Below are 15,106 nucleotides of genomic sequence, written 5' to 3' on the forward strand. Positions count from 1 at the left end.
CGCATGGCGCATATAACATATGCCCACGCTGGTTCTTAACATGGCGCGCTCGCGCAGGGCGCACATAACAAATGCACGCGCTGACTAACATGGCGCGCTCGCGCAGGGCGCACATAACAAATGCACGCGCTGACTAACATGGCGCGCTCGCGCAGGGCGCACATAACAAATTACCTAATATTTAGGTTGATTACTTGGTTTAAGGGATTGGGAATTTACCAGGTGTCACATTCATGAAAGAAATTATGTTGGCATTGAATGCGAGAATTAAACTCGATTGTCTTTCTATAACAAGGTTAGATGTCACATGTAACAAGAAAGGACCAGTTTGCATGTCTTAGAAATGCAATGAATTTTGGCATGATACACAATTTGAAACCTTTATTTTTTCAAGGTTCTAATTTTCTTTTTTCGTGGATTAAATATGACAAAAGGTTAAAAAGGGAAGCTGAAAGTACCAAACACACATTGCCAAACTAAGAAAGACAAAAAGGCATGAGTTTAGGGGGGAGGGGGGGGGGGGGTTAGGTAGATAATGGAGGGAAGTTGGCAGATTCAATTATTTGCACATGCCACAATCAAAATATATTCATCTTACACATGCTTAGTAACTTCTAACTTACACAAACAGGTGTATATTGATCTCAGTAGTTTGTACCTTATGCACTATTACTTGTAAATTGTTCTTAACAACCCGAACCTTGTAGCTTGTACATTAAATAGAGGTGTATATAACCTTGTAGATTTAGACGGTGATAATAATTATTGTGTTTTTCAGAATAAAAGTTTACGCTTAACTTAAATAATTCAGATTTTGATTATTCAAAAATAATCAATTCTTATGTTTTTATATATTTTTATCCATTTTTTATTACTAATACTAAGTTAGAGAGTCATGCATATAGGTTGGAACAATTTGCATAAAAATTTGTATTTTGTATGTTAGTTATTGGTGAAATAAGAAATAATTTTTTTTTGAATAACAAACAAATAAAAGTTTATTAAACCATCAAAACGGTATAGCAAGATACTAACTGGGCCAAGTATACTCTTACCTTCTGAAAGAAAAAAAAACACACCGAGAAACAAAAATAAACACCACAATAACACCTCCTTACAGGTTAAAAGACCTCAAATTCTCCCACGTTATATTTGCCATTTTCGATCTATTCTGCACCCATAAAAAGCCCAAAGCTTTTATGTTTACCACTACAACACCTAATTGAGCCAATTTCCCATTAAAAATCGCGTCGTTCCAGGTCTTCCAAAGACACCAAATTATCGTAAGGCAAATAGCTTGGAAAGCTTTTGCCTTCCCTGTTAGAATCGAGTTATTTATATCTCTCCAAAATATCACGAGTACCGAAAGCAAAAAAGGACTGAGACTTTATACAATTGGTGAAGTAAGAAATAATGACAATTTAAGAATTGTAAATAGCACATAATGATCATCTAAGAAATATAAAATTATATTCTAATATAAGATATAACTAAAATCTTATGATTTAGTAAGTTTTATTAAAATTTTAAAATAAAAATTAAATATTTAATTTAGTCGTTAACATTATTATTATTTAACATTTGAGATAGAGTTATTTGACAGAATAGAGAGACAAGAAACAAAAATCCACACTTCACCAGAAAATTAACACGTGCCAATCAAGTTAGTTTTTATAACTAGAGAGATACCCGGGCGATGCGTTGGGAACACAAATGTTGTTAATCGCGTAAAAATATAGCAAACATAGATAAAGAAATTTTAAAAATAAAAGTATTAAGCTTCCTTTGGGTGAAGAATATGTCACGTAGACTCGGGTGTTGTTGGGAGGATTGGCGCGAATTCGGATGTAACGAGAGAGTGTGGTGGCCGGTTTTTTGGGGTTTTGGCCATTCTGCTTAGGCTTGGTGTTCGTGCTCATTTTTGGTGGTTGGCTTTTGTGTTTTTTGCTTGGTGTTGTTTGTGATGATGTATTGGCAACTAGCTTCTTACTAGTGTTTCTTTTTATAATATTTCTTTGTTTTGTCGTTAAAAAAAACATAAGTTGGTCTTAAAATAATCAAAACTTATGTAACTTTCAGGAATTTGAGATCAAAATCTAAACATCAATGGTAACTATTTGTGTAATTAACTCATAAAACCCACATGTAATATCATTTAAAACTCGATTATTATTTATATAAACCAAAGACAAAGCAATTTAAGTATATTGTGTAGGAGTCCGTTAATTAATAAAACCCAAAGTCCATTTCTCTGGAGTTTTGAACTTAAAAATAATGGTACTACAATAACTTGTATCCCTTGCATTGTACCTTGTTTCAAATATCACATATTTAATCACTTGGTCTTCTTGCGGGCTTCATACAGGTAACTGATAATCACTACAGCAGCAGTAACCAAAACGCCAACCGCACTCTGGGCCAATACGACACTGTCCTTGACAACCGTTTTGGAACTTGGTGTAAAGCCTAATTCAGAAAGTTTCTTGTGTGACACTGCATAGTCATTAAAGAATGCATCTTCATCCTGAAAAAAGTAAATGAATTAATGTTCAATTATTAAACATAACATGGAAAAAACGTAAAATCAAATCATCAATATATTTATTAATAATACGAAAAGAAAAGGACGCCTACCAACTCATAAAATACCGTGTTAGTCATACCATATAAGGCTGAGGGGTGTGGGGCTTCAACGGGGGCGCTAGAGCCCCTCCGCTCGCGCCCCCAGGCGCTAACACCACACCACCGGGGCGCTAACGCGAAAATCCATGCAGGCGTGAGCCTGTTAGCGGGAGAAGAGAGAGAGGAGCTTGTTGAATTTTAGAAAAAGAGCCGTTGGGCTCTTATTAAATTAAAAAAAAAAAAAAAAATTTCCTATATAATACCCCATTTCACCCATTTTTATACCACAACTTCAAACCTTCACCCAAAATCAATTCATCTTCTCAATTTTTTTAAAAAAAATGGCTGGAAATTGGTACCCAAACCATGATTCAGATTATATTGACGACGATTTATGGTCGTCACCGCACCAACCGATGTTTTATTCGGAGCCGCAAGAATCATCCGGCTTTCAACCATCCAACACACAACCGTCTCCTAACTTTGTTGTTCCGGAGACACAAGAATCACACGGTGAAGCTACGGGACCAAAAAGACGCGTCCACCGGAAAAAACAACTTGCAACGGACGGGTCGGGACCGGCTTCGACTCCGAGGACGAAACGGAAAGCCACTCCGTGGTCATCGGATGAGAAGGAAGCCTTGTGTCGGGCTTGGATAGTCATTTCTGAGGATCGGCGTTGCGGTAATTGTTTTAACGTTTTTAAAAATGATTTTTAATAAAAAAGTTAAATATAAAAGTTAAATGGAAATCTAATTTATTTATTCATTTTGCAGCCGACTACCAAAAGAGCAAGATTTTTTGGACAAAGGTTAGGGAGACGTTCTACATGCTCGTTGGGAGTACAGAGCGGAACGCCGATATGATTTCGGGACGGTGGTCCGAAATCAGAAAATTTGTCGGCTTGTTTACTAATCTTTTCAACAGGAACAGCGGTCGTATGAGACCAAGTGGCAGTGATGATTTGGCGGTTTACAATTTCACGGTCGAAGAGTGGAAGCAGGAGTGTTTGCGGAGGTATGGGATGGTGAAGACGTGGGACGATTTATTGTTGTGGGAGAGGTTGAAAAGGTGTTTCAAGTGGGTTGAGCCGGTGGCGCCGGACTTTGATGCGGAAGTAAGGGCGAAACGGACTAAAACTAGTTCGTCTGGAGCGTATAGCACTTCAACCGGGTCGGATTGCCGCGTTGGATTCGACCTAAACATTGCGGAGGAGGAAACGTCTTCACCGCCGAGGAGGCGGCCATTGGGAAGGGACGCCAAGGGGAAAAAACCGGCTGAGGGGGAAGCCGTAAACATCGCCAATCTTGTTGAATCCCTCAATAAATTCAACAAAACCATGGAGGTGGTCTCTAATGACAAAAAGGAAAAAAGTCGAATGAGAGATTTGGACTTTCTTACTAGAGACTTCAGTAACCTAAATCCGGTCGATCAAATGCTAATGGAAAAGCAAAAGGAACGTATCCGAAAGAGGTTGATCGAAGAAGACCAAGCCGAAGAATAAGAATAATGTTTTTTTTTAGTACTTTAATTTTTATTTTATTTTTAGATATTAATGTGTTTTTTTTATTAATGTGTGTTTTTTTTAATAATTTATGAGTTTTTTTAATAATACGTTGTTTGAATATATTTATAAAAAAATAAAAAAAAAATTCGCTGGAGCCCCTCCACACCAGGGCCAGGGGCTCCAACGGGGGCTCCAACACCCCCCTTATCCAGTTTCTCTCTCTGCCACACGTCATAATATTATTGGTTGTAGCCCCCATTAAAGCCCACCACACCCCTCAGCCTAATAATAAGGAATGAATTTGGAAAAAGATGTGTTAACCAATAAAATAAAAAGTCAAATGAGATCAATTGTAGCATTAACAGATTGTACCGTGCAAGTATCTGTTTGAGAAGAAGAACACAGGCGCTGCAAAGGTTGTTGGGCGATAGGTGAGCGAGTGTGGTTAAGGTGAAAGGGTGGGTACAGATAATGGGTGCAGACCAGTAGTCAGAGTCCAGAGTGGGTCCCAACTGTCAGAACCAAACACACAACTGTATTTGGATTTAATGCTTGTTTGGTTATAGGTTCCTATTTTAGTCGTTAAGGTAGGTTCCTACTCCTACCCTAGTATTAAAGGATATCTGTTGTTGGGATGGTTGTCTAATGGTTAAATTAATATAAGTTTATAGGGTTTTTTTAATAATAATAATAATAATAATAATAATAATAATAGTCATTGTTTCTAGTCAGGTTTACACGACTGAAAATATTTCAAAATAGTCATATTTTTCATAATAGTTAAGAATTTCTGGTTTTAAAAAATAATCATATTAAAAAACGCCAATCACCTCTTGACAAATTAGAGATTCTGCTCACTAGGCTCTTTTTGAGCCGGCCAGAATAACATGGAAAAGTGGCATGACATCAACCATCATGAGGCACGTGTCATGATCTGGCTAGCTGGAAGAGGCATACCCCGACTATAGAGGATCCAGTTGTGCTTTGACTCATTTGGTGCCAGCTCGCCGGCGTGTAGGTTCCTTTATAGCTAATAGCCGCGGTAGGTCAAAGGAGCCTGGGTGTCACCACTTTGGCTAAGCGAAAGCCGGAACACTGTGTAGCAAGTAGCCGTGGTATGCCTCTTTCGTCTGTAGCCGGATCATGACACGTGCAGTTTTCTAGATGATGACACATCATTTTCATGATATTCAGTGCCGGCTCAAAAGGAGCCTAGTGAGCCGAATCTGCTAATTTGTTTAAATGTGATTGGCTCTTATTGGATATGTTTACGATTATTTTACAAAACCAAAAATTCTAGCAACTTAAGTGAGTCAATTAATATTTGTATCATAAATCATAAAACAGGTCAAAATCAGAGAAACAAGAAAACTGTATACCTTAGCATACAGGTCAAGATATTGGCGGAACACTGGATCCTCCACCAATGCAAGGTCTGTAGGAAGTTTCAATAGCCCCTCTGATTCCCCTTTCAAAAGTTCACTGGTTTCATAAATCACAATATTATTGTCATTTCAGTTTTAAAAATTCATTATTTTAGTACAAAGAGAAAATAGTAATAATAGTTTTACACAAAATATGAGTTGTCAAATTTCAGTGGCTCCCTAGTCCAAGGGCCTTCAAAGCCTGATCTGTCTGCATGTGCTCTTCCCTGCAACATCAAAGCAAGCAAATTCATTCACTTATATGGAAAAAGACGTTACTAAGAAATTAATCTAACGAGTAACTTACAAGAGTGTGTCCTCCAGATAGGGCTACAATATCCTTGTCGGATAAACCCATGCGATAAAATATGTCCCTCAAGTGTTGTGCACCTAAATTAGTATATCTTCAGTACAATAATATGATTGATTGCAGAAAGTAATACCAAATGAAGATCGATAGTGGTAAATAAGTAACAACATTTGTATAACTTCAGCATATAACGAGTATTCATGTCAAATGTTTATCATTGGGTATTTAAATCAGCTAACTTGATTATGTGCCGTGTGTGTTGCAAAATACATCTGCATCTAGAAGATACCGTACAAGGTTCAAGAAGTTTGGAGTGTTTATATCAGTGGCAGATCCAGAAAATTTTCTTGCAGGGGTCAGAAAATTTTTTGGTTAGTACTTAGTTGCTTATCGCTATATAAATTTTTCTTCAGTCCGGTTCAGTTGTACGGGTCAGGTCAAATCGGTATATAATTTCTTTCTCGATCCGCTTTGGTCGTTTAAGTCGGGTTAAGTCGGGTCGGCTCATCTAAAAAAAGACAATCACACAACATATCATATTACCATATAACCAAAAAAAATGCATGATACATCATTAGTTATGCATAATTAAAATACAATATATTTATAGTTGTTTTCTACTAGTTTTTATTTGTTGGCATCTAATCATAACATTATTCGTTCGATATTCATATATTAAAAAAATATAAAAGCAAAACAAATGCTTATTAAAAGTTAAAAAGTTAAATAATCATATACGAAATAAATGGTCAAGTAATTTTGAGAAAAAAGAACATACTGACTTTTATATTATATATTAGGTTATAAGTAAACTAACTCAAAAATAAATAAATGTTTTGTTGGCATTATCTTTATTTTCACATGTTCTATTAAATTTTGGTAAAATAATGGGCTGTGAAAGAGAGTTAATAAAGACTCGTTACATCCTTAAAATGTTAAATTAGGTTATCTTCTTTCTTTTCTTCTTTAACTACAACATGAGAATACTTCTTTGTGCCGGCTGCCGGAAAATATGGTTGGTTTACTATTTTCTTTTCATCTCAAGTTCTCTCTGTTGGTGGTCGTTCTCAAATCCACAGGGGTCGGTGTCAAAATTTCAAAGGGATCGATTGGAATTTTAACACATTATACCTCTAAAAAAACTTTCTGATAGACCCCCCTCCCACAATGGTACCTTCGCCACTGGTTTATATAATTCTTTAGATACAGATATGAAGATAAGGACAAACTTCTGTTTGTTGAGAAGACAGATTAGGCTATGTGTAGTGGAGGAGGAGATACAAAATGGGACGATTTTTGACATGCGGCGCTTAGTCAGCAAATGGGGAATTTTTGTTTTAGGGTGTAATGATGTTGTAGCCCCTCCATCGCCATGTCATCTTTTTTAGTTTTCTTTTTATAATTAAATTAAACAAATAAAAACCCATTAAATTAAATAAATAAAAAATACATTAGAATTTAAAAAATAAATACCAAAAAAAAATACATAAAAAAGAACATCAAACTAAAAACCACAAAATTTGCCCATTTTTTCTACTCGTTCTTTCAATAAAGCGGCCTCTTCGTTTAACCCGTTTGAGACGAGGAAATCGTAGTATTTTCCCATTTGCCGCAATTCAAAGAGATCGGCAATCCGGTCGTCGGTTTGTTGCTATGTTGGAAGGAAGCAGTACGTTCCACGCTTCGTTGCTATCCAGCATGGGGTTTTGGGGTTGAGGAAGTTGGCGTACATGTTTAAGTTCGGGTCGGGAAAAGGAAACTGATAGTTTAGGTTCGGTTGGTTTCCGGTGTTCCAGAACCATTGAAAGTTTTACAATAGGTTGGTTTTGCGGAGCATGGTATCGCCCGAAAGCGGGGAATGGATGGCTCGGGTTGTTTCTAGGATTCATTTTTGTAGGTTTTTTTTAGAGAAGAAATGTATTTTTGTATGAAATATTGATGTTGGAGAAGAAGAGGGCATATATATATATATATTGTTTTGCTTTCTTTGTTTTTTTAAAATTATGACCGTTTCAACGGTCAAAAAATTATAATAATAATATTCTTCAAACCATCGCCGGCGACAAAAACACATCGCCACCCCCCCCCCCACCGGGTCACCCCTTTTATCGGCGCCGGGGGTTGGGGGAGGGGGTCCTCCTCCTTATCGCCTCATCTCCTCGCCCACCACACACGGCCTTAGTTGCAACATAATCACAAAGTAATACCAGACCAAAATGTCCAAAACACCCTTGTTGAAACAATAAGGGAAACCACATCATTTTCCAAGTTTATGAAATTTGCCAATGACTGACTGGCAAGTCTAGCATTGATGGGCGATGAACCAAAAGCACCCTTCGATTATAGTGATGCCACTACAATAACGAATTATTAACTTCTGCATCGTGTCAAATGGAATAACTGGATTGGTTAATAAGAACGCTGTATGAAAGCAAAAGCACCAAGAAGATAGTTGTGATGGCTTAATTGTTTAGACAACAAGATCAGGAAGGCTCGTTTTCAAATGCACTAAAAATAACAGTTGCAGCTAGAGGTGGCAATATGAGTGGATTGGGTTGGATTTGGGTGATGGGTTAGAATGGGTGTGGGTCAGAATGGGTTTTTAAAATAGAGGGTTAGGATGGGTATGGGTCAAGATGGGTAAAGTTAATCCATCTTGACCCAAGTAAAGGTTAAAATGTAAAGGGTTTCAAAACCCCTCAAAAAAATATTCAAAAAATTTAATAAAAATTTAATAACTCAAAATATAGATCAAAAATGCAAAACTAAATAACTAAAATGTCTCCCCCGTCGTCCTCGTTCTTAAAAAAAAACAAAAAGAAAAGAAAACTCGGTTTCGTCTCGGTTCAGGTTCGTTTTTTTCGGTTCATTTTTGCTTTTTTTTGTTTCGGTATCTATTCGGTTTCAATGATTTCGGTTTCGATTTCTCGGTTTCTATTCAGTTCTGTGGGTTTTGTTTGAAATAAAATTGAATAAAACTTGTTTTAGTCCATTCTAACCCATAAACAAACCCATTCTAACCTATAACCAAAAGTCAATAGCATTTTCCCAACTCATCTTGACCTTAAATTCTTTTGATCCATCATGACTCATCTCAATTTTAAAAGTTATCCAAATTGACCCAAAACATCCCATTTGGGTTTGTTTTGCCACCCTTAGTTGCAGCTATGCCATGCGCACATGCACAACCATAAGGAATGATTAAAAGATGCCAAAGAAATACAACTGTTTGTCAACCAGGGAGCACACATGCACACTGCACAAATTGTTTCATTTTATTTCAAATGAGTGAAGTCCATAAAGATCATTATTTAGCTCCTAATTAAGTCTATTTATATGGTCATGGTTTTGTTTACTCTTAAAACTTCAATTACTTAGCAGATACCTAGAGTAATTCGGGAGTTTTCTGTACGAAATTTTAAATAGAGCAATTAACACCCCCACCCCCCCCCCTCCCTTGCGGGGTCACACACACATCATCCTATCTTCACCATTATATGTGTGTATACCCACAGTGATCATGTTACTTTCAATAACAGATAATGAAAACTTCAAAGATGATTCAGGAATCATCTTGTAACTACCTACAAGTTATTTAAAAAAGGCCTCATTTCTTATATACGATTTTAGTGAAGATATAATAGAAGGATTAAAAACCTTTGGTAGCATTTGGGAGTCTGCCTTCCTTAGGAGAATTCGTTGAATCCTATTAAAAAAAAGACAGAATTCGTTAAAGAAAAGTAAACTTATTACAAGAATAATTCCCATTGCATTCTTGTATATGTGCTTTTTCCAAAGAGTAACATTTCATAAAGAACTTGACAGAAAACTTGAAAAAAATATGATTAAGCAAGATACCTTTCTACCAGGAACAAAGTCAACAGTAGGTCCACCAGTAACCTCCACAGCAACAACTCCTGCAAGCTACAAACCGGAAGCCTTTCGTGGTTAGTAACAAATTTCATTACACATTTCATATACCATTTTCTGCTTGTATGTATGTAACAATAATAGTTGAATAACACATCTTTATTAGCAATGTCAATCCCCAAGAAGGCACGAACTTACCTGATACAGATCTGCATAAGTAATCCTTGGATGTTTGGACTTTATTTCCTCTGCAGTAAGAAAGAAAATATAAATTAAAGCAACAGTGATTAATCGCAAATCGATACTTTCTCTTTATAACAATATTGTAAAAATCGCGATTAGTGTCGGATTAATCGGTGATTAATCGCAAATCGATACGCTACCTATGCGATTTCACCTAATCAGACCAACAAATCGTTAATCAGTCAAAGGTGGTCAAAATCGGTCAAAGTTGCTCCAAATCGGACCTTGGTTTTTGTTAACCCGAGTTCCCTACCCAATCCATGAACTAATATGTTAATGTTTGAATTTTTTTCTCATCAATTCGTTATGTTTACGCTTAATTGTTTATGTTTGAACTATACTATGTGAGCTTTGAAGTATTTATGTGAACTTTAACACAATTTTGTAGAATTATACATATATATAATTTTGAAAAACTACATATAAAAATTCCAATATGATTAATCCTGATTAAGCGCTAGTCAATACCCAGCTAGTCGGTACCCCACAGCTTGACTAGCGCCTAGCGCCTAACGATGTTTACAACGGTGCTTTATAGGAACACATCATATAATATACGTCAGCCTAAAATCGTCAAAGTAATGCTCTACTCTAGTAAGATCTTCACTATAGTGAAAGTGGTTAATTAACAATCGCATTGCAAAAATCATGTTCCAAGCAGCAATACGGTTATATCAACTGAGCTATAAGGATAGAATAGAAAAGGTTAACTTAACCGCAAAAATCAATAGCAATCTTTAATCCGTTGTTAGAGCCATGACTGTACTCCTCTTGGGTTCTAATGGAACCGTTGGGGCCTCCGGTCTTGGTATTCACATCGTATGTTCCAGCATCATGCCACCTACAACATCATCATCATGAATTATTATTATTATATACAAGCATCACATGTGTTAAATAAATAATAAATATACGCTAATCGGAGCATGATTGGGGCGCAATTCTTGTTGGCGATGAAAGCACGAAGCTCACGACGAGCTTTGTCAATTTGTTTTAGGTATTCGGTGTCTACAATAGGCATCGCCATTGATTAACTGTAGTGAAAGAGTCTTGTCTTGGGAAGCACGAAGATATATAGATAGGCTGAGATGAGCCTGTGGTGGAGTTTTATTTGACTTGATTTTATTAGAAGCTCCTGCAGGCACGTTCGTTGAAAGCCTTAAGTTCTGCCACCATGGTTTCATCTACGCTCCAAGTTGTTTCTCGCTGTAATAATTTGTACGACTAGTACAATCACACGCTTCTACGCGAGTAAGTCTATGTACCACTCGAATCAATATACTATTCGTATACAAAACAAACGTTATTTCTGGCCGTACAAGAATCACTCTGGTTCTCGTGACGAAAAATGTTTGGCACGATACAATGCTCTGAGAATGCTACTATGTAGGGTTTCGCAAATTATTGACACAATAGGATATTCTGTTAATTAGTTGACTCAAGTCGACACAAGATTCCACATAAATTATTTGACATGACATAATATTCTACCAAAGCTAATATAAATATGACTATATGCTTATTTATTCTACTTTCATTTTCTCTTATTCATTATATTAGTCAAATAGTCAATCTAAAAAGACGTGTGAGAAGTAGCATTTAAACCTTTTGATTAAAGAAAATTAAAACTGAAGTCGTGTATGGTCATATGACTCATATATGCTTATACAACCAGTATGGATGCCATACGACTCATATGAAACCAGTCAACGATTTCTAACAAAAGCTGACACTCATACAAGTCCTGTGACCCTATATGACTCATATGGGACCGGGTGTCTGAATAGTGAGCTAGGGTGTCTGACTATCGGTATAGATGATTGATGAAAAGCTAAAAAAATTCTTATGATATTCCACATATAGCATCATCAAACTTGAATGGTCCCGATTGATGTGTGAACATGAAACTCATTATTATTTTTATCTAATCTATATATATATATATATATATATATTATATTATTACATATAAAACATATTAGACGGATAAAATGGTAATTTGTTCAACTTAAGACGCTTGAAGGCGAGACGCCGTTAAATTTAATTTACGCCAACACGGCAACCTACAATTCCTCCTCCGGCGAAGGTTACTTTATGACCTCCGGTGACGCTCCTTTATGTAAGAGCCTTCAATTCAATTAAATGTCGTTTCATCTTTCAGCACAATCAATGGATTTAAGATGATCAATCAATAGATTTCGGTTCCTCATCTTCAATTCGTCCTTAAACTGCCAATCGATTCACAGCGGCGCCTTCTCGCAATCATCATTCACAAGTTTTACTCGACAGAAAAATTAAGATGTAAATAGATTAAAGCCCTAATTCATAGTCCTCTCTCATTTTACGTTTCTTATTTCGATTGATTTGATTTTCTGATTTGGTAGACGATTTTAGGGTGTCTGATTTTGTGATATCAAATTGCCTTTTATTTTGTTTCTGTTGATGTATTATGGTTTTTAAAATTACTCCTTTAGCTAATAGTATTTTCGTTGACTGATTGCAGGCATTCAATTTTGGTAGTCATTGGAGTAACCTTTTGGTACTCTTATACATTTCATGAACGTAATAATATTTTGTTTTCTATAAAACACACAATTAAAGTTAATGTTATTTGTTGTTAAATCATGTCAGAAACCATCATGGGAGAATGCAGCCAAAATTACGAGAAAAAGGTGCTTAATTTGTGAGAGAAAGGTATAAATTAGCGTCTATATTTCTCAAATTTCAGATTTATGTTAAGTATACAATACACGTTTTCTGGTTCTTAAAACCTTTTTGTTTTGCATCACTAGAAATAACCCGGGTAGCACAATTTAGTTGGGTGTACGTCCCCAGCGTTGACGCAATCCACAATCCCTTGATACAACACCCCATCCTCTTGTTTTGGTTTGGTTGTTTTGATAGTATTGTAAGCGTCACAGGCAATCAATCTTTCACCTAATTTCAACTGTTTTCGGTTCAATTGCTGCGGTTTGTCAACTTTAACTGTTCGGTGAATTTGAAGCTTGAAACCAACCATATAAACTGATTTGTTCAATTGCATATTAATTTCCATTTTTATTTTCTTAAATAGAAAAAGAGCATTTTGGTCATTTTCTTCAAACTTAACAGACAACTCAGCCTCCATCCACTCCAAAAACCCATCTGCAATTTGGATTACAGTTGAGTGAATGGTATAATCAATATTTGTAATATTCCTAAAAACTTGTGTTACATTTTATATTTAGTTTCTTATTGTTTGAACTATCAGGTTGTATATGTTTCAAAAAATCAATATGTATAGTTTTCATATTATCCATATTTATGCATGTTTTTAAAATTAATATTGTTTTGATGTAATTTATAAGTACTTGTAATTTTATGTTGTATTATATCATCTAGGATTGCATTCCGTCGAATCGAACCGATTTAGAGTTCTCTATGTGTCCCTGTTGCAACGTGCGACTTGTGTATCGAATGAGTTTCATACAGTTGCTTTTTTTTTATTAGCGACTACAACCCTAAGGTATTTAGAATTTGTTAACATCAATATAATTTCTTTTTTATTTTCTGATATATGTTATACATTGTAACAAGTAAGAGTACCTTCTTGCTTTACGAGCCTGGTTTTGGAAAACCAATATTATTTTTTCCAGATTACTAACACTGAGGTTCGTTGTTTAGCTAATGTCGCGGGCGAAAATGTATCTTCAACTGCCAATGGTGAAATTGGTAAGTTTCTCTAAACTATTGTTGCTCCATAGGTATTCAATTCACTGATCACTATCCTCAGTTAGTTTTTGTGTGTTGTTAGAAATTCAAAATTGGTTTTCATATTTGAAACATTAAAAATATGGTTTATGCAAATATGCAACTGTAAATTCGCTTTGAGTTATAGTAGTCTATCGTTAGGGCAGTTTTTTTAATATGGATTAAGCGAAGATTTTAACCTCGTCAAACCCGATCATTTCCCTTAAAAAAAAACTGGTTTCACCACTAAACGGTTGGGGAAAACCGGCTTTGACTTTCTTTGAGTTAATCAACTTCAATCGGTTTCGGCCCATAATTCAACTTAAGCACCATGCCACTTACCACCAATGTCTTTGCTCATTGATTTCATGAGAATTTTGGAGTTTAAGATATTTGAAATGATACTGATCATTATGGACTTGTTGGTCATAGTTGACTTCCACCTTTTCTGGCTCAAAACTATTTTAAACAACTTTGACTTTTTTTCTACGTCAAAGTTTTGTTTTTGGCGACTTTTGACATTTTAGAGGTCAATGGCTGCATTGTGATTCCTCTGAATTATGCAGGTGGCTTTGACAAACTGGGCAAGTGAGAGAGAGTGGGTGTCAATCGGGTTGAACTTTTGGTATCAGGTTGTTCGGTCTCATTAACGGGCATAATGGAATCTAACCCAAAGACTAAATCGTTTAACTGTGGCTAATACAAGTTGGGTTATGAGCTACAAAGATGAATATGAGCTACAATATCCTCAAATAAGGTAATATAGAGATTCTGTAAATCTAAGGGTGCTTACGTAATTTAACATCTACCCTTGAAATAAAATTAGCGCATAGATTTAGCGTATTTTATTCCCATCTTGTTACCGCGCATAGCATTAGTGCAGGTTATGATCGTTGCCATCATCCTATTATCGTGTTGTTGGCTTAATTTGGTGAAATAAGTGTGATTTGGTTAAACATATTAAAGAGGTCAACGATATCCGGTCAGGTAATTTTGGAGTTGCCAGGCTTATGAGAGAAACACCAAAGAGGTTGTTGCTGTCAAGTATAAAGAAAGGGGCGAAAATGTCGGCCTTGCTTCTTTGACATGTTCTTTAATATTGAAATAATCATGTGTTTTTATGTTTTTTTTTTTTTCAAATTTTTGTTTTGGGTATTATTGTTTGAACTATGCAATTATAGGAATTTCTGTTTTGTTTCTATTTACAGATCTTTAGACCTTTTTGGTCAACTAAGATTTAAATTTGTTGATGCTAAATTTAAGAAAAATTAGGACACTTGGGAAAAAAAACAAGATAGAGGCCATGAAATGCTGAAATTTGGGATTTCTTGATTCTTGTTATAATAATAATACTATACCACAATTTGGGTTTATGGTAATTCTTTAAAAGATTTAATCTTG

At 35.7% G+C, this 15,106-nt stretch overlaps 1 protein-coding gene across 1 annotated transcript; it reads right to left on the minus strand.

The window, feature by feature from the left end:
• Positions 1–2,190: 2,190 nt before the first annotated feature.
• Positions 2,191–11,016, minus strand: LOC143616296 (putative L-ascorbate peroxidase 4, peroxisomal). The gene is made up of 9 exons (XM_077089170.1): positions 10,891–11,016; positions 10,693–10,817; positions 9,932–9,981; positions 9,722–9,787; positions 9,521–9,569; positions 5,861–5,943; positions 5,701–5,780; positions 5,509–5,611; positions 2,191–2,524 (listed from the first exon to the last, which is right to left on the minus strand). Exons 1-9 carry the CDS (start codon positions 11,001–11,003, stop codon positions 2,336–2,338), a joined length of 858 nt encoding a protein of 285 aa, XP_076945285.1. The 5' UTR covers positions 11,004–11,016; the 3' UTR covers positions 2,191–2,335.
• Positions 11,017–15,106: the final 4,090 nt, after the last annotated feature.

The sequence above is a fragment of the Bidens hawaiensis genome, unplaced genomic scaffold (genome assembly GCF_021521415.1).
Source record: "Bidens hawaiensis isolate Kalapana, Puna unplaced genomic scaffold, B.hawaiensis_p1.1 tig00046674_1, whole genome shotgun sequence".
Lineage (NCBI taxonomy): Eukaryota > Viridiplantae > Streptophyta > Magnoliopsida > Asterales > Asteraceae > Bidens > Bidens hawaiensis.

Bases quoted from the DNA above. Each gene is read 5' to 3' on its own strand.
- LOC143616296 (XM_077089170.1), bottom strand. From the start codon at position 11,003: ATGGCGATGCCTATTGTAGACACCGAATACCTAAAACAAATTGACAAA. The intron at 10,818-10,890 runs GTATATTTATTA...ATGATGTTGTAG, and splicing joins CCAATCATGCTCCGATTAGC to GTGGCATGATGCTGGAACAT. The intron at 9,570-9,721 runs GTATCTTGCTTA...TTTTTTTAATAG, and splicing joins ACTTTGTTCCTGGTAGAAAG to GATTCAACGAATTCTCCTAA.